The sequence below is a fragment of the Camponotus floridanus genome, unplaced genomic scaffold (assembly GCF_003227725.1).
Source record: "Camponotus floridanus strain SB8 unplaced genomic scaffold, Cflo_v7.5 scaffold148, whole genome shotgun sequence".
In the NCBI taxonomy this organism is placed as follows: Eukaryota; Metazoa; Arthropoda; class Insecta; order Hymenoptera; family Formicidae; genus Camponotus; species Camponotus floridanus.
The window spans coordinates 190,749-209,222 of record NW_020229268.1 but is presented as its reverse complement, the minus strand read 5'-3'; the positions used below and the strand labels follow the sequence as shown (position 1 = coordinate 209,222).

The 18,474-nt window shown below is 28.4% G+C and overlaps 1 protein-coding gene across 1 annotated transcript in view; it reads right to left on the bottom strand.

The window, feature by feature from the left end:
• Positions 1 to 6,737: 6,737 nt before the first annotated feature.
• LOC105249907 (FERM, ARHGEF and pleckstrin domain-containing protein 1) overlaps positions 6,738 to 18,474 on the bottom strand; it is a 38,436-nt gene continuing 26,699 nt past the window's right edge. The window contains exons 11-20 of the mRNA XM_025406550.1: positions 10,565 to 10,767; positions 10,249 to 10,338; positions 9,339 to 9,714; positions 9,150 to 9,259; positions 8,911 to 9,051; positions 8,681 to 8,835; positions 8,173 to 8,297; positions 7,849 to 8,009; positions 7,242 to 7,501; positions 6,738 to 7,089 (exon numbers count right to left, since the gene is read on the bottom strand). Of these exons, the coding sequence (XP_025262335.1) occupies positions 7,014 to 7,089; positions 7,242 to 7,501; positions 7,849 to 8,009; positions 8,173 to 8,297; positions 8,681 to 8,835; positions 8,911 to 9,051; positions 9,150 to 9,259; positions 9,339 to 9,714; positions 10,249 to 10,338; positions 10,565 to 10,767 (1,697 nt within the window). The 3' untranslated portion in view covers positions 6,738 to 7,013. The remainder of the gene's footprint in view (positions 7,090 to 7,241; positions 7,502 to 7,848; positions 8,010 to 8,172; positions 8,298 to 8,680; positions 8,836 to 8,910; positions 9,052 to 9,149; positions 9,260 to 9,338; positions 9,715 to 10,248; positions 10,339 to 10,564; positions 10,768 to 18,474) is intronic.

The following is an 18,474-nucleotide window of genomic DNA, read 5'->3' as shown; positions in this document are numbered from 1 at the left end:
CAAAAGCATTTCAAAATACTATAATAAAGTATTTCTATTACCTTCCGAATTATGAAACTTGAAATAATTTCTTAATTTTATATAAACTATAATAAATATTTTATATAAACTATAAAATATTTCGTAAAATATTTATTTTTCGATAATCTGACCTCAATACTTTTATGTATAAAATAATGAGAGGAATCAATTAGTGTAAAGAACACATAGTTGTTTTTAAGAAAAAAATGTAACTACTGATATGTAACTTTTAATTACAAATTACATATTTTTTTCTTAAGTTACAAGAATATGCAATAGAAAATGGGATTTCCATTTAAAAAAATCAAATGAATTTCTAAACTTGACCCCTAGATCAAGTTTAAGTTTATCACCAGATGCCTATTTCTAAACCCTAAAATTTTTATATTTAACATTTTCTTTTCAAAAAAGTTATCCCTTTAAGTTAGTCCATTTTCCTGCTTCTCTTTCTCTCTCTCTTTCTCTCTCTCTCGCTATACATATACATATATATACACGTATATATACAGGATGTTAGGGTAATCTCTTCTCAGAAAAAAACTCTTATAGCTTACCTCGAGAGCTTTTCAAAACATTATAATAAAGTATTTTTTTTTATCGAGTACTTTTCGAGTTATGAGGCTTGAAATAATTTCTTAATTTTTGCATAAACTATAAAATATCTAGTAAAATATTCATTTTTCGATTATCTTACCTTAATACTTTTATACAAAATAATGAGAGGAATCAATTGGTGTAAAGAAAACACGAGAGCATTTTTTGGGAAGAGATTGCCGTCACACTCTGTATATACATCTATATAATAAAGATTACATATTATATCATGTACATAACATATAAGCCGAGGTGTAACATATAATAATTTTCTATAAATACCATATTATGTATAGGAGGTAAAAATATCATAAAAATTCTTAAAACATTCTTTACGTATCGTCATTCGATTATTAATCGAAATATATATAATAAATGATAAAACGTACATGAATTGTACAGTTTATTTAGATCTCAAATAATTGCGTACAATGCATATATATGTTTCTATGAAATGCACATGTTCTATGAAGTGCATATTAAGAAAACATAAATTAAGATATGAAGAAGATTAACTGTAAAGTATATATTTTTTCTGTCCATGAGAGATAAAATGCTTCTCTCATTTATGTTGCAAAATTATTCCAATCTATTACAACCGCAGATTTCTCAGAGTTAAGATTCGATTATACAAGTATGAAATGTTATCTTGGTAGATTTATAATGTAAAATCAATAATTAATTAATTTTACTTTAAGTAAATATCATTGCCAGAATAACTAACAAGATAAAAAAGCTAGATTTTTAAATTACTATTTTTTAAAAATTTTGTGAATCATATTTCCAAAAATTTGATTATATTATTGAAATTAAATCAAATGGAAAATAACAAATCTTAATTGATTTAAAAGTAATAATTTACTTAGAAAAGTAACACGTATTATTAAAAAAGTCAAGCGATAGTTTGTTGCTCTTTCGTCATTGGTGTTTTTTAATTTACAATTTGTGTGTGCCAAGTATGCAAATTATAAATTATTGCAAGTAATTTATAAATTATTTGCAATAATTTATAATTTGCATACTTGGCACACACACAAAGTAAACAACACATACGTGAAAAAATATTTCTTAGTGAACTAATCGCACATGATTATTTTTCTCAATCTGAAAGTCGTCATTCGTATTTGTATCAAATAAATCTTAATATCTATTCGATAACCTCCGCTATATATTAACATTTACATTGACCTAATCTCTATACTTCACTTGGCGCGACTTTATTTCCAAATAATGAAAATGTGATAAGAAAATAATGATATTAAAGATAAATGCACGCGGAGAATAATTTTTTAAAAGTCTGTAATCTCATAAATCATTTATTTCTCTATCTAAACAGAAAGACAATATTCTTGATATAATCAAGTTATTCTTGTACAAAAATAATGTGTACATAATCAATCGGAATATTTCATATTTTGACCATAGAACTATGATATATGACTATAAATCTATAGATTTATATGTCATTACGTATGTTGTTTCTTCCAGATCAAAAGAGGTCAAGATGAATACAGATAAAAAAATAATTATCTTGAAACTAAACTTTTCTTTAGTTTTCGAGCTAGAGAAAAATATTTTATCGAATATAATATGCAAATAATATGCGATGTACGATTAGCGATTAACGTGTGATTAGAAATATGATCGATGAATATGAATTTATTACTTCATACTGTATAAACAGGACAATAAAGTGTCGAACATCAGTTTTTCACATCGATTATAAGCGATCATCTTTGCTGATATTGAAGAAGCAATTGTCGAATATCGTTGACTATCTTGAATATCCTGGAATATAACTGTGGGAATCCTATGCAGTCTTTTCCTCAAGTTTTGAAATGGAAATACCGTAATTTTTTAACTTCCGGCCAGAAAATTAGCTCCAACATAGACGCAAAAAACGAATAAATCAATTATTACAATTGATAATTACTAATTGCAAAAGCAGACAACTGTTTCTAATACTTTTTGTGTTATTATAAATAATTATGGATAATTAGGAATTATTTTTTTGTATCTCAATATGCACGTTATATAATCCAAAACAATAAAAAGGATAAAATATGTAAGACATATGTTACGTATAATCTATTTAATAATTCCGACGATATACATTTTTACAACTAGTTAGAGTAACTAAATGCTAATTACCCATTATAGCTCTTATATCACTTACTATGTTACTGTTTTCTTTATTTGCGTTATTCACTTGTTACAAGAAACATTTCTCGTTAATCAAGAAATCAAAGCCAATTATAAAAACATTTGTTTTATACTATTTGTTAATCATGCTTTTCTAAAAATTAAATTTAATTTAATCTAATTGTAAGTATAATTTCATTATAATCGAAATTATAATGAATAAGAAACGAAAAAAATTCCTTAAGTAATAGTGGAAGAATTAATAGAATTAATAGAGTTAATAGAATTAATAGAATTAATAGAATTAATAGAGAAAAATTATCATTATCTAATTTTCAAGATTCAGTTTCTTGATAACAAAATTTTAGGAAGATGATTAACTCTATAATTAATCTTTGTATTTTTTCCAATTCTAATACGCATCTCGCCCTATATATATATATATATATATATATATATATATATATATATATATATATATATATATATAGTTTTAACAAATATTCTTGTGCGTACTATCGGGTTATTAAATTCGTTTAATGTAAGATATAATCGTAAAAAGAATGTACGATATCAAAACTCATTAAGTTTATTATTAAGTGAGCTCATTGAGTGAGCTAAAAATGTTTTTAGCATACATTATTAGATCCTTTTTCTCACGTTCGTTTATGCCTGATATGATGGATGCGTCTGGGCACGTATCTTTGATTAGCGTAGACTACCGTAAGGATAAACATGATTACAACAGCAGATTAATATGATTTTTTCTTCCATGTATCATCTGCTAAAGTTCTCTTGCGCGAAATTTCAACGAACATGACGTTATTTTCCAGACCAATTCTCAATTTTAGTAGGATGTCTCGAAACTATTAAGTGTATAATATGTAATATAATATTATTAATCAATCGTTTTTAGTAAAATTTTCAATTGACAAATAACTTCAAATATGCTGGATACAAGAAGTTGGATTAAAAAAATTTTCAGTATCATTATCATCGTACAGTTCTGCTCAATATTTTGAATATGTTATATATATTATCTGTTTTTTTTATCTTTATAAAATCTTTTTTTAAATTAATCAAAAAATTCTATTATTTATTTTTCTTTTTAATATAAATATTTCTGAATATAAAAAAATATCTAATATCTAATTTTAGATCAATGGTAATTATCTGTACGATTTTCAGATATCTTGTAAAGAATGAATTTCATATCTACCAAATCAACATAATTATATAATATAGGATTAACTTTATAAACCAGTTTTTTATCATGTCCACTTTAGAAAAAATATGCCGAATAAAATTCTATAGTTGTGTGATATTATATTGAAAATAATCATTGATATTTCTTTACTGAATAATTTATTATAGAATAATGATAGGAATTATAAAGAAGTATAACATCAAATGTGCGTGAAAGTCTAGTTAAATAAAAAAAATATAAATTAATATATTTTAGAAAATATTTAATGTTATTAATAAAAAAATGGTCATAATCTTATCGATATGTTTATTGCAACAAAATATACTGATAAGGACATAATCATAATGTTACATTTATTCGTTCTTATTATATTTAATTGCAGAAGATAGTAAGAAATAACAATTTTAAGAAAAGCTGTATTTCTTAAAATATACATTGGATTTCAGCAAAGATATTTATATTTGAAATATATAGATTATTTGGATATTGATTGAATTAAAAATTATTTCTCAAAATTGATGAGCTATTGAAAAGAGAACTGTTGCAGAAACTCTACTAATTATAGTAAACATTATATATATATCTTATGTTTCCAGGCAAATTCTCCAACTTTAACTTTATTAGAACGTAATACATTTCTTATGGTCTTTCTCCTACTGATTTCATTGTTGTATTTATATGCTATAATATCATGATTTTATTATTGCAGATACAAGTCTGTTCTTTTTATTTGCATATTGCATTTAAAATGAGAAGCAAATATTCTTATTATTCTAATATTTGAATTTATTTTTATCTTCTTTGCGTAAATATTTTGATTTAAATCTATGAATGTTATAAAGTATAATTGTATTCGTTTTATAACATTGCCAATTACAACGTTGTCAATTTTATAGTGACTTTTACAAAATCTGATAAAGAAGATTTATAGATAATAAATTTTTTGTTCATATTAATCTCTCTTAACATTACAACAATGTTATACTATCTATTAGATTGTTGATTGCTCAGCAAATGTTGTACATCCGATATTTTATGAGGCAAAGTTGAGATTTGAAAACCAACCTATGATTTATTTTAAACAAATCTGTATATATAGATATATTTTCATATCATAAAGCATCATGTAAGCCTTTATATCTACTTATAGGGTGTTCTAAAAAGGTATGTCAAAAATTTAAGGAGATATTCCTCACACCTGAAAGATGAAAAAAATGTTATATGGATATAGGTGCGGAAATGCTTATTTCAGGAGTTCCGCACCTATATCCATATAACATTTTTTTCACCCTTCAGGTGTGAGAAATATCTCCTTAAATTTTTGACATACCTTTTTAGAACATCCTGTATATCTACTTATATGTACTTATGGCTTTTATTTTTATTTTAATTGGGCAATATATATATATATATATATATATATATATATATATATATAGGGTGTTACGCAATATATAATTGCTATATATATATATATAAAATTCTAATTCTCTTTTCTTTCCTTTCTGTTATATATTAACTATAATCTAAATTATATAACAATCTCTCCAAATGACATAAAAACTCAAAACACATCTTTTTATAAGTGTCTGTTGACTATAAAAAGACATTTAGATTGACATTAAATAGATTCACATTTTTTTAGATACTTATATGTATAATATAAAATTATAATTAAACATGCGTAATGGTTAATCTAATAATTATTCATCTCTTTGATTTATTATTTAGATTAAAGATAGTTGTACATAAAGAAAGGATGTACAAATACCGTCATTTAAATAGTCATGCAATAGCGATAACAAGAACATATTATTATATAGTATATATCGTGCCATTTTACAATAAAATTTCTTTCAATCTCTTTATAAATGTCGTATGTAATAATTCTAAAAAGCACGATAGCATCAACTAAAATTTGAATAAAATCATAAAAATCTTTAAATAACTCATCTATGGCTTATATAACATAATGTTCATACTATGCATTCTACTTAAATACGAATTAGATTTTACAAAAAGAAAAAATATGCAAAATTATTGTCTTATAGAAGACAATGATCGTAGATTGGATTATAAAATTGGTCCAACATTAATACACATATATAGTTTCTTGCAATAATATCATCAAACCTCTACTTATATTACATAACAGAATGCATCTTGGAAAAGTATTGCTAATATGTAAATATATATATTTATAGATATAATTCTAACGTAATGTTATATCTATTTTATATACATTGAATAATAGTGCAGGCTCAGTCAATTATATATAATGTATAAATTCTATGAAAATTGTTAAAAATAAATGTCTAAAAATACATTATATATTTTACATTGTTAATTGATTGTGAATTATCACATATTATAGAATAGATAAAAAGTTTTGATAAAAATTTTCTAAACAAATGCGCGATTGATATATATGTGTAAATATTTACAAATTTGTTTATATATTTTTATATAGATATTTTTTTACAAATAATATTCTCCCCATAAATTTAATATAAAATTGAAATTCTCGTCAAATATATGTTACTAAGTTTTTATTAAAAGCATAAAAATCACGTATTAAAAAATTTTGCAATTTGTACATAAAATTTCTTTATATTTTTGTCTCTAATTTTCTATAATATCTCTGTTATTATATTTTATTTGTAATATAATTTTTAACTCTCTTCAAAATTGTGTTTTCTAAAAGAATAACTCAAGTCTGTGGAAATACACAATATTAAAAGAATTATGATTATAAATATCAATTTTAAATAAATGCTATAAGATACTATCAGATCTATTAGTATGTAAATTCATAATGTACATAATAGAAAATATATTGGACATGAGTTATTCTTCCAGAGAACTGATTAATTTTTATCAGATATAAAATCTTCAAGATATACACACATACGCGCGATTTTTGATTTCACATATAATAAGGCCAAAGATTTAGACTTTCTTGTTCATACTATCTCAAAATCATATTATATAGCACAATTCTTTAATAAATGGTTCGTTTCTTCACGATTATTTAATTATTGGATAGATTTTAATATTCTTCTTTTTTATTCATGCTGGCAGGCACATGGCTCTGTTGAGTTGCACTTTGAATGACTTCAATCCATCTAAAACAATTAAGTTTGTTATACTTTAATGTATTTTTTGCAAGTTTATTATACTTTTATTAGATCATAATACATTAGACAACACTTAAATATATAAACAATAATCATATGTTTATGTGTTTCTTGAAATTATAAGAATATTGCATATTTACCTTCCAAAAGTATAATCACTTTCTGCTCGAAAGAAATATACATGATTCTTGAATTGTAGCTTAAATACAAAGTCCTTATTAATCCCATCTTTTTCCGATGGTGTGGATACAGTGTATCCTAATAATGGCAAACAAGCTAAGGGAAAATCATCTTGATGAGATTTGTAAAAGAATAAACAAAAGTTGGTAAACACAACCCAAAGCTTTTGCCAACCATTGCTGTTTTTAAATTTCCGTAAAAGAAATCCACTAAGCTGATTCTGAAACATACACATTGATTAATTTTTATATAGAACATACAAATGTCTCGCACAATGAAAAAGAACGTAATATATATACAGGGTGTTCCATTTTAACTTTGCCATCGAAATATCTCGTAAAGTCTAAAAGATACGAAAAAATGTGTCAAACAAAATCCTACACTTGTAGGATTTCGAGGGGGACATCTGATGGTGACTTTGACTTTGACATATATACATATATATATATTATGTACATATATAATGTACATATATTATGTACATATATAATGGAACACCCTGTGTGTGTGTATATATACACACACATATATACACACACATATATATGATTAAGAATTTTAACATACTTGAAATGCTCGTAATTGATCGCTGTAACTAATACTTGTATTGCGATGCCAGCAAACATGAACTGTAGTATTGCTACGTTGTGAGGCCTTTGCACCTCCGCAACTAGTTCGGTCTACTTCTAATCCTACACCATCTCCCACTTCATCAGCTGAGCCTAAAACTTTTAAAAGAAAAGAAAGTTTAAATAAAATCTTCTTATTTTTATTAAATAAAAATAAGATTTTTAAAAAATTAAATTAATAAAATTAAATTAATAAAAACTTTTATTTTATTTAATAAAAAAATCTTTTGACTTTATACTGTTTTGTATAGTGATTACTTACTACAAGACTTTAAACTTAAATATGGCATCTTTGCATCTGATGCATCAGCTTGCGTTATAGCCATATTCAAATCTTCTATCCATCTCTCTTTCTCTTCTTCGTTGCTTGCTGCAACTGTTAACGATCTACAAGAACAAAATTTAACGACTCAAATTTAACGAGAGTGTAACTTTAAAAACGTGAGTGATGAAAAAAACATTAGAAAGTTAGGATACTAGCATAGCACATTTGATGCACATTTAAGCAATATCTAGATGATAATAAAACAATATACGTGCGATGATTTGATTTTATGGTCGTCACATACTCTGCACACGCGTACGTGTTGCTTCATTATTATCTTGATATTGCTTTAATGTGCGATAAATTTATTAAATGTATATTTCAATAAGATCAGTTTAGCTAGTTGACTTCTCAATAAATGATGTGGCCTCTTAACGACCATTAATATCTCTTCGTTATTATCTTTTTTAACTATGCAATATAATTCGAGAAACTTGATACTCACTGATTTCCTTGTCCGTCAATAATAAATGCGAAGTCCGTCCCAGTCTTATTATCTGCATCTTGAATCTTCATTCCTTTCAATGGTAGTTGACCATGTACACGGAAGCATTGCGTTGGTTGTTGAGTACGGAATGTATACAATAACACGTCCGAGAACTGTGAAGATAAATGCGATATTAATCTCGTCGTGCTGTGTCACACAAATTGACGAGAGATATGCGGAAGACTCACCAAGAAGAACATACGTTGTTGAAAACCTTTACGGCTATACTTTTGCAGGCATCCTTGTCTAATAAACCTTCGACCTTCTTGCACCAGATTGTCAAAGCCAGTAATGTCTCGTTGCATTTCGCACAATTGTACTAGGTTTTCCTGCAATGATGAGAAACATTGAAACAATTTAATTTATTCTGAATTATTCTCAAGTATTATATTCTCATATAATACGCAATGCGATAATTTTCTCTCACCGCTTGATTTATAATTGTGAGTCCCTCAAGTAACGTCTCACCGAGTCTATCTCTCGCTGCCAGACAATCTTCGAAATCGGTATGGTCTTTCGGATAATGATCTAACAGTCCTAAATGAAAGAGCAACATTCGTGTGAGAAATTCAGAGTTATGTTGAAGACTGAATAATCGATATTAATCCATACTCACTGTCGATAATACTGTTGTAATGCAATAATCGTTGTAAAGGTTTCAAAAGGAATGAGGTCAACGGCAGATAACAGTGCTTTTGTGACTCGAAATCCCGGCAAAGTTGATCGAAGCGTCGCGACGTTCGCATAGAATATTCCATTTTCTCCAACACGGGAATTAGATTTTCCAGGTACTGATCGTAGAGAGGCAGGATATTCAAGAGTGTATTGTACAGAAAGTCGCCAATATTGTGACGAGCGTTGCTCTCCCAGCGTGCTAGGCGTGTCTCCATCTCTTGAAGGCAAGGCCCGTGAACATCGGCAAGCAGCTCGATTAAAGAAACCACTGATTCTCCTTCTAATTCTGCTTCCCTGGAAACTTCCTCCCGGAACCACTGCAGAGAGAAAAATATTATTCTACTGCCAAGAAAAGCGATTACTCAGTTTATTTTTCTTTTTTTAAGTAATAGTTTTCTTCAACAAAGAATATATTCTTGATAATAGACTACAAATATACACAAGTGTTAGAAAATCTCATTATCATGTACTCAAAAGAAGAATTTATTTTCTCTTCAAGATTATTGTAAAGTTGTATCAAAGAAAAATCAAACTTATTTTACGTCAACTCTTGTAGTAAGCAAACCAAAATTTTTGTTTTAATTTAATATTCTTGACTAAAATACTGCACTTACTACAATTCAGAATATATTCAATTAAATTTAATGCTTGTGGTGAACTTATGATATATTTGCGGATATACAAACTTGTGATATACTTAAAATAAATAATATTTACTTGAATACAGTATATATTTTTCTCTGTGTGCGCATAAAAACAATTCGCAATCTTTAGAATTTTTAGTCAAGAATTTTAAAAAACTAATCTTCTTCTCATTAGCTTCCTCTGGACTGGCATAACTTTTTACTTACTACATTAATAACATCCATATCCTTCTTGTATGTTCGTTCGGTCATAAGAAGCTCTTTGGCTATATAGTAAGCTTTATCGGTTGGCCATCTCTGGATAAAATATAATAATTTTTGTCAACAGATGCAAATAAAAAGTATATTTTTTTTTTTTTTTTTTTTTTTTTTTTTTTTTTTTTTTTTTTTTTTTTTTTTTTTTATAATTTATAATTATATAATTTTATATATTTTTATAGAATTAAATATATAATTTTTGTCAACAGATGCAAACAAAAAATAAACTGCATAGCGACAACAAATTTATAGACTACAAACCCACCTTCGTTTTTTTAACTTCCATCTCTTCTGCTTCCCCATTTCGTGCATTTTTCACCGGGCTGAGATCTGGCGAATTTACGATGCTTGCATTGTTCACCTCGACCTCGCCGTTCGTCGCTCGCTTATCCGAAGATTTTTCAGCGGTGTATACAGAATTATTGTTCTCCCGTTGATTAGATATCTTCTGCTTGTCGACTTCGACATCTGTAAGCAGATTTCAATCAGACGATGGGGAAAGAAGTTTCATTAAACATAAGGAGAGATGAGAAAAATAAAATAATAAAAGTATCGATAATATCTGGTGGAAATGTAAGGCCTGATGTGTATATGCACGCATGCTGTGGTGCAATTTTTCGGTTTTTATTTTTTTTTTCTATTGAGAATCTCTTTGCTGCGCCCGAAAAAAAGATGATGATTCGAACACGACAAAAGCTCCGGAAAAATTATTCCACGCGAATCGAAATGATATCTATAACTATAAAATTATTCCACGCGAATCGAAATGATATCTATAACTATAAAATCTGCACATATATTACTTGTAAAAATTTACATGCACGAATGGAAAAACAGAGATACTTTCGATATATTAAGAAACATTATAAAATTTATAGCAAATATATTAGTATAGATTGCTATTTTTTGACCAGCAAGATTAAATATTCTTTGTTATATTTAATATTTTTGTCGTTGATTGCTAAAACTTTTATCTTAACAATAATGGTTATTTTAATTGCAATAGATAACATTCGAATTTACATTAATGCTAAAATAAAAGCACGTTTCGCGGTTGACAATTTCAAAAATCTCAGAGCGGAATCTACGTGCAGTGATTTTCCGTATAACGAAGAAATAAAAAGCTCCATCTTTTCTAACGATGATATAATGATGATATGTAGAAAGATAATATACAAGAGATGCAAATAAGCCATTCGAATAAACGAATAAGAAATCAAAGTTACAGCGAGAGAAAATTTCATTTTTACTAAATGATCTATTTATAAATATAGGGTGTCCCGAAATTACCGCTTCATATTTTAAAGGTAGATTCTCTGGCCAATTTAAAAACGATTTTTCCTCATCGAAAATGTCGAAGGAGATCATTATTTTTTACATATTCCCAATTTTTATCATCATATATCTTTCTAACTAAGCCTTAAATTAAAATTCTATTAAGATAAACTCTACCTAAAACTAAAGAATGTGACTTTATTAATATTTTATTCCAATAAGGCTTAGCTTGCGAAAAACCCTTTATTTTTAATCATTTATAACTCGAAAACTGTTAATGCCTCGACATTTTCGCTGAGGAAAAATCGTTTTTAAATTGGTCAGAGAATTTACCTTTAAAATATGAAGCGATAGTTTCGGGACACCTTGTATATGTGCTTCGAGTAATCAGCAAATTAACGGCTAGAAACAAAACTAATACTAAGAGAAAATATATATAACGCATTCTATATTTCATCGATGCAAGAAATGCAAATTGCATGCGGAAATAACAGCATCGTGACAAAATAGCTTGATATTCGCAGCGAAAAGCCTCTTAAGCAGCGAGTCTTGATCAAGTTTTTACTTGCCGAAGACGAAGACGACGAATATGATACAATTTGTGAGCAAAAAAACAGAAGTGTATTATACAGGAGCATCTAGGGGTAAGCTATTCCGCTTGTTTTGCATCAGAGTTATGGCATAAAGATCATTGAAACGAATATGGGCAGAGTATGACGCATTTGCATGAATAAAGCCTTGATAATAGATATATATTTAGCTTTCACTATTTTTTAATTAATAGCCATATCATCGCAATCTACAACAAGATCATTTATACAGGTATGTATGATTCCGAAGATATTTTGATTTTTAATTAAAATTCTTAAAATCCTGAAACGAAAGATTTATAAGAATGCTCACACATTATCTTTTACGATATCAAAGTATGTTATTTTTATTAAGCTACACAGAAAAAAAAATAAGTGTCAAATCAAAACTTATATATTTAAATTAACGCGTTCATTGTTTCGTATATACGCAACAATTTATAATCTTCTTAGAAGAATTTAATAATTTTAAATTTCAACAATATTATAGTCTTATTTTAATATTATAATTGTCATCTCATGAATATATAATTATTTAATTCTACTTTAAGAAAATTATAATCTTTCATTTAAAAATGTTATTTTCTATCTAACATTGTTTCTTTTCTACTCAAGAAAATTAAATCTTAAATCATAATATATTTTTCTTGATTCAACTATATAAAATGGCTTCATTCAAGTAAGCAATTATATTTTTCTTTAATTAACGCAATATAATCTCATTTCAAGATTTCCATGTTAAAACTAAATATATTTTCAAAACAAGAATAATCTCCTCTTTTTCTGTGTATACATCTTTCATGTATGCATCATCGAATTATTTTTTCTTCTTCCTAGCAATAATTTCTACAATCGCAATTTAAGGAATTATTTGTCTATCGATGCAAATGCGACGAAGAGCCCAGACTCGGCTCTAAACGGGAATTCGTGCTACTTAAACGAAATGAATTATGAAACGATCAAGAGGAAAAAAAATCGTAATAATCACAGTTACAGACAGGCATTGTAAGGGCATTACTCACACATATTGCCATCCGGTCGAGCGACGAATCCGGCATTGCGATAAAAAGATACGACATGAACAGTAAAAAAACAAAAAGAAAAAAAAGAAAAAAAAAGAACAAGGACGTCGCATCGAGGAGAAACGGAGATTCAATCCGTAGAAATTACTGTGTAATAAAACGAGGAAAACTGCAGAGATCAACCCATCTGGATCGCGCATACGTCGGGTCCGAAATTAAAATGTCAGTCTAACCGCGCGTGGATGGATAAAATGGAAATGAAAACGAGAGGAGAAAACGATTTGAAAAGATAGAAGGATAAAAAAAAAAAAAAGAAAAAAAAAAGAAAGAAACAAACTGTCCAGAAAAACTAAAGCGAAATTACGCAGATCCGATATACGATACTTTTGACTTTGTATATAATTTATTATTATCATAATTAATGTATCAATAATCAATGTACAATAGATTTCCCTACGCTTGGAATACCGCTCTCGTCCTTCGGGGACGCTGGTAATTCCCCCACGTCCTTCCACCGAGCTCTGCGCTCCGATATATCATTCGAACACAATCGGATCAATCGACGAGACGGCGCATCTCAACCGGGGGAGAATCACCGCGTAAAACAGATATATTTTTTTTATATATATATATATATTTATATTTATATTATATATATATAGCGTTAACAAGTGTACGGTATATCGATAAACGATCAAAAAGTGTTACACAAATTACAAACGGGGGGATAGGGGAGGAGCGTTTACGCCGACACGACGGACACCCCGACGTACTGCTACGGTGTATCCTGCTTTATCAATTATCTTATTCATCGCCACAAAAATCATTCTGACCGTTAAATCGGGTTCTCTAATTGTACAGAATTATATATGTATGCATGCATACACGTGTGTGCGTGTGCGCGTATACAGGGTGTCCCACCGTATCCTGCCGATTGTCCCTTTAAATATTAGAAAATGAATGAACAATGAGAGAAAGATGACGATTAACGTCGAAGTTGACAGTCGTAAAATTTGATCTAAAAGTGTTGATTTATAGAATCCTTAATCTCCGAGGATGTACTCATTTAGAGCGGGATAGACTGAGGAAAAAAGATGTAATAGAGTCTTTTCTCTCAGTAAGTTTCTAATTGACATTATCTTGATAAAAATTTAGAGCCAAGGTATTTAAAGGGAGATATTTAAATATAAAAGGACACTCAGCAGCACAATGGGGCATCCCGTATACGGACGTCGTACATTTCGAACGCTCACAAATCGAAGCGAGTCAGTTGACACGCGAGTAACGTCGTCTTTGCAGACCGGAAACGGAAGATGAGCGAGCTCGAAGTTACATTGGGACAATAACGTGCGGTTACCGTCAAGTCGAAGATTTTCTCAAGGACTCGTTTATTGCTAATCTGGCAAGCCATTGGAAGAGACAAGGTATTAAAAGCCAAAAAATGACGTAATTCGTGAAATTACAAACTGGAAGACAAACAATAGTTCCAACGAGAACGCTACGTGACGTAAATTAACACACGATCTTATTGGGATTTCATATAAATATTATTATTAAAATCGACAGTCTTATAAAAATTTGACACTGAGAGATTAAGATATAGGAACACAATGAGCTTTGCGTTATTTGCAACAGTGTAGAAAAGATGGCTTGTCGATTTGGTATATATATATATATATTTATAAATGTCGATTTTTTACTTTTAATAAAGTTTCAAGCCGAATATGTCGTTTTGACAGATGACAAATATTCTCAACAAATATCCGAATCAGAGTAAAAAGAGTTCTGTCTAAGAGCAATTACTGAATTGCTTATTTATAGATATTTTAAAATTACGTTTCGCCAAATTTATTCCAAAATACGGAGAAATTAACCACGTCGATGCACATGTCCTTAGCTATAAAATGATTTATAGAATCCTTGCATTTATATTTACATGCAATAGAGCTTCTAAAAAAACTTAAGATTCATTTTGCTCTAATCATAATTAATCTGTTTGTAAAATATTTGGCACTACTTTTCGTTAAACAAACTTTGCTACGCGCCAATATGTGCACATTTCTATTTTTTTCGAAAATAAAGAATTTATATAGTATTCTGAATTTGCCACGAAAAATAAAATAAAGTATTTCATGTTATAGTAAGAACGTGATGTAAAAAATATGACATAAAATGAATAAAAATTTGATTAAAGTGCCTTTTAATGTATTTGTGAATTAGCAATGACAAAAGTTATTCTATTTCATCTTCATTTACATTAGGATTGATTTAAATGTATTAGGCAAAATTTAATTTTTTTTCTTTTTGTCTTTAAGACCGCTCAAACGTTAATATATATAATTTGAATAATATCCAAGCATTACGTAAATTAATGTTTAAATTTAGAGACTCATTTTTTGAATGTTCCTATGTGAATCTACCAATATATTTCGAATTACAGCAAACTTGAAAAGTCCAAGTTTTTTCAATTTTTTAAATATGTTTTTAAAAACACAAAATATTCAATGTCCCACAGAAAATTTCACTTTCTTGATTTTTAGCTTAATTTTCAGAAGAATCAATTAAATCACTGTTGCAGTGAATTCTTCAGGACGAAATTTGAGCCAACGCAAATCATTAACCCTCTATTGCAAGATTTCTCTTTCCTTAATCAATCTTGAAAACAAAAACAGTAAATTTTGTATGAAAAATATGAAAACGCATTTCTTCTAATGAGATTACGTTGCTTTGTTTGCGTATTAAAAGAATGACAAGATTTTCATAATAAAAATCCGGGTCAATCGTGTGATTTGTATCCTTGTTTAAAGCAATATCGTGCAATGTAGGGTCAACTATTTATAAAATATGTCTCCGCTGCAAATTTCTCTGCGAGTGACTACTCGATACATAACAGTCGTTCGACTGTCACTCGGGTTATATTTATATATTGATCCCCTGAACCGCTATCGAGATATGATACTGCGAGAAGTACGAAAGAACAATCCTCCAGAATTTATAATAAAAAGAAAAAAAAAATTGAAGATGTAGGGCAATATCCATCCAGTTACGGAAACCTATCGCTCACCCCAGGCATCAGACTATTATTGCTAATTCGTAAACATTCGTACAATAAATAGTAATTGTGTTAATGCGAATTATTGGGAAATATTTGGGGAATAATTTATAGCAGAGAAGAGCATACATTCGAACATTTAGAAAAAAAAATCGAACAATATCGCTATATAGAAAATTTTTAGCTCCTTTTCTCTTGATTTTTGAGAATGGCTTTCAAAAATGAAAACGCCGAAAATTTCCTATAAGGCAGAATATTTCTAAAATCGTTCGTGTCTACCTTAGGTCTCCTCTTTTCTTACTAGAAGAAAATGGGTGTAAGCTTCGAATAAATTTTGAGGAAGAAGATCCATGAAGATGGTTTTTTTATACGGTGTCCATACACATATACTGTAAAAATACTGTGATAAGGATTATATAAAAGTTGAATGAGAACATATGTGATTGAGACTGGACTTTATACATATTTGATCAGGGATTAACGTGATGAGACATTGTGACAGATGGTAAAATATGTTCGTGATTCGTGACAGGGGCGCTACGTAATGGTTCCAAAAGGTTCCTAAATAAGTTAATATAATAATTGATATGTACGTGTATGTGTGTGTGTGTTTTGCCTGTGTATGTGTAATAGTGGTGAATGCGGGAACGTTCAGTACCACGCTGCAACTAGAGATGTGAGTTTAGACGATCACTTTTAGCTGTTTCTTCAATCGTTTTCGACAATGAGAAATACAATTGATAGGGAAGAGTTTTGCTATCTCCTACTACATTATTTTCTTTCTTTTTATCGCGTTATCACAGAGTTTGCTAATATAAAATGATCAAAACTGTTCGATTGGATTCGAATAGCTAATTTATAAATATTCCATTAGTCAATTTGTTTTTTCAAATTCAAACGAAATCTGCTTTCAAACAAAAAATTGCATCTTCTCTCATATTTCCATAATGTACTATTATTTTGAAAAAGTATCTCGTATTTCTTTTTTAATTTTCAGGAGAACTGCTTTTCACAAATAGCATTTATAGCGTACCATCAATATGCCAATTGGCGATCGTTCGATTAAATATATGAATTATGAATCAAATTCACATCTCTACGCACGTTCTAGGCAGGGAGGCAGGATTAAACAGTCGACTCTATATATATATATATATATATATATATATATATATATAATATAATATATTATATATATATATATATATATATAATATATTATATATATATATATATATATATATATATATATATATATAGAGTATATGAATTAATACAACTATCGCGAAAGGGGGGTAATATTTTCGAGGGTGGATTATATAAAACTACTGAAACTTAAATAATCTTGCAACTTCTCTTCGAGTCAAATTTAGTAAATATGACATCGCGTATATATACAATCGGAAATATTAACTTATCAATTGGCACAGTTATATGCATATTTAATTGATAAAAAGTATTAAGAATTACAGAATTATTTTAACGGCATATTAAGACGCGTTTCTAGAGGATCTAATTGTAACAATACGACAGTGCGGTGCGAGTGTATTGAGACGGTGAAGATTATTGAATATTTTGTACACATAAGTGTCACACAAAGATCCGACGTAATATTCAAATTTTATACAACAGACTATTCTTATCTTTTTTTTTTAAATCATGAGTAACACATGACAAGGATCTTTAAAATAAATATTACAGTGCGATTGAAATGGGAGTTGCTAAAGTGCAGTCTAAGTTTTAAGGACAAAAAATCTCGCAAAATCTCTACAAAATAATATTAATAAAGCGGAAAGACATGCTAACAAAGAGAAAAATGGGAGAAAACTGAATTGTGCTAAGGAGAGAGAGAATAATTCGCTTTATTCGCATTGAGCTATGTGTCTGTCCTGGAAAGTTCTTAAAATAAACTGATGCAGGAAAAAGGTAGAATCTCTAAAGAAAATACTTCTACAGATACCAAGTGATTTGAATATTGTATAACACACGCTCGAAAAGGAATATATAATATATTAATGTTATATATATATATATTACGAAAGAACACACTCCGCGCTGTCGCTAGGCGCTGATATCAAAACAATTTTCCGATATTTTTAATGTACTTTTCTACTATCGCATCATTTTACTTTTCAACACTTGAATAACTCAGAGTTATACTTGTCAAAAAAATCCATGCTTTCTTTCAATATTTTAGAGATTGTTGAATGTTTTTTTAAATATTCTTAAATCCTAT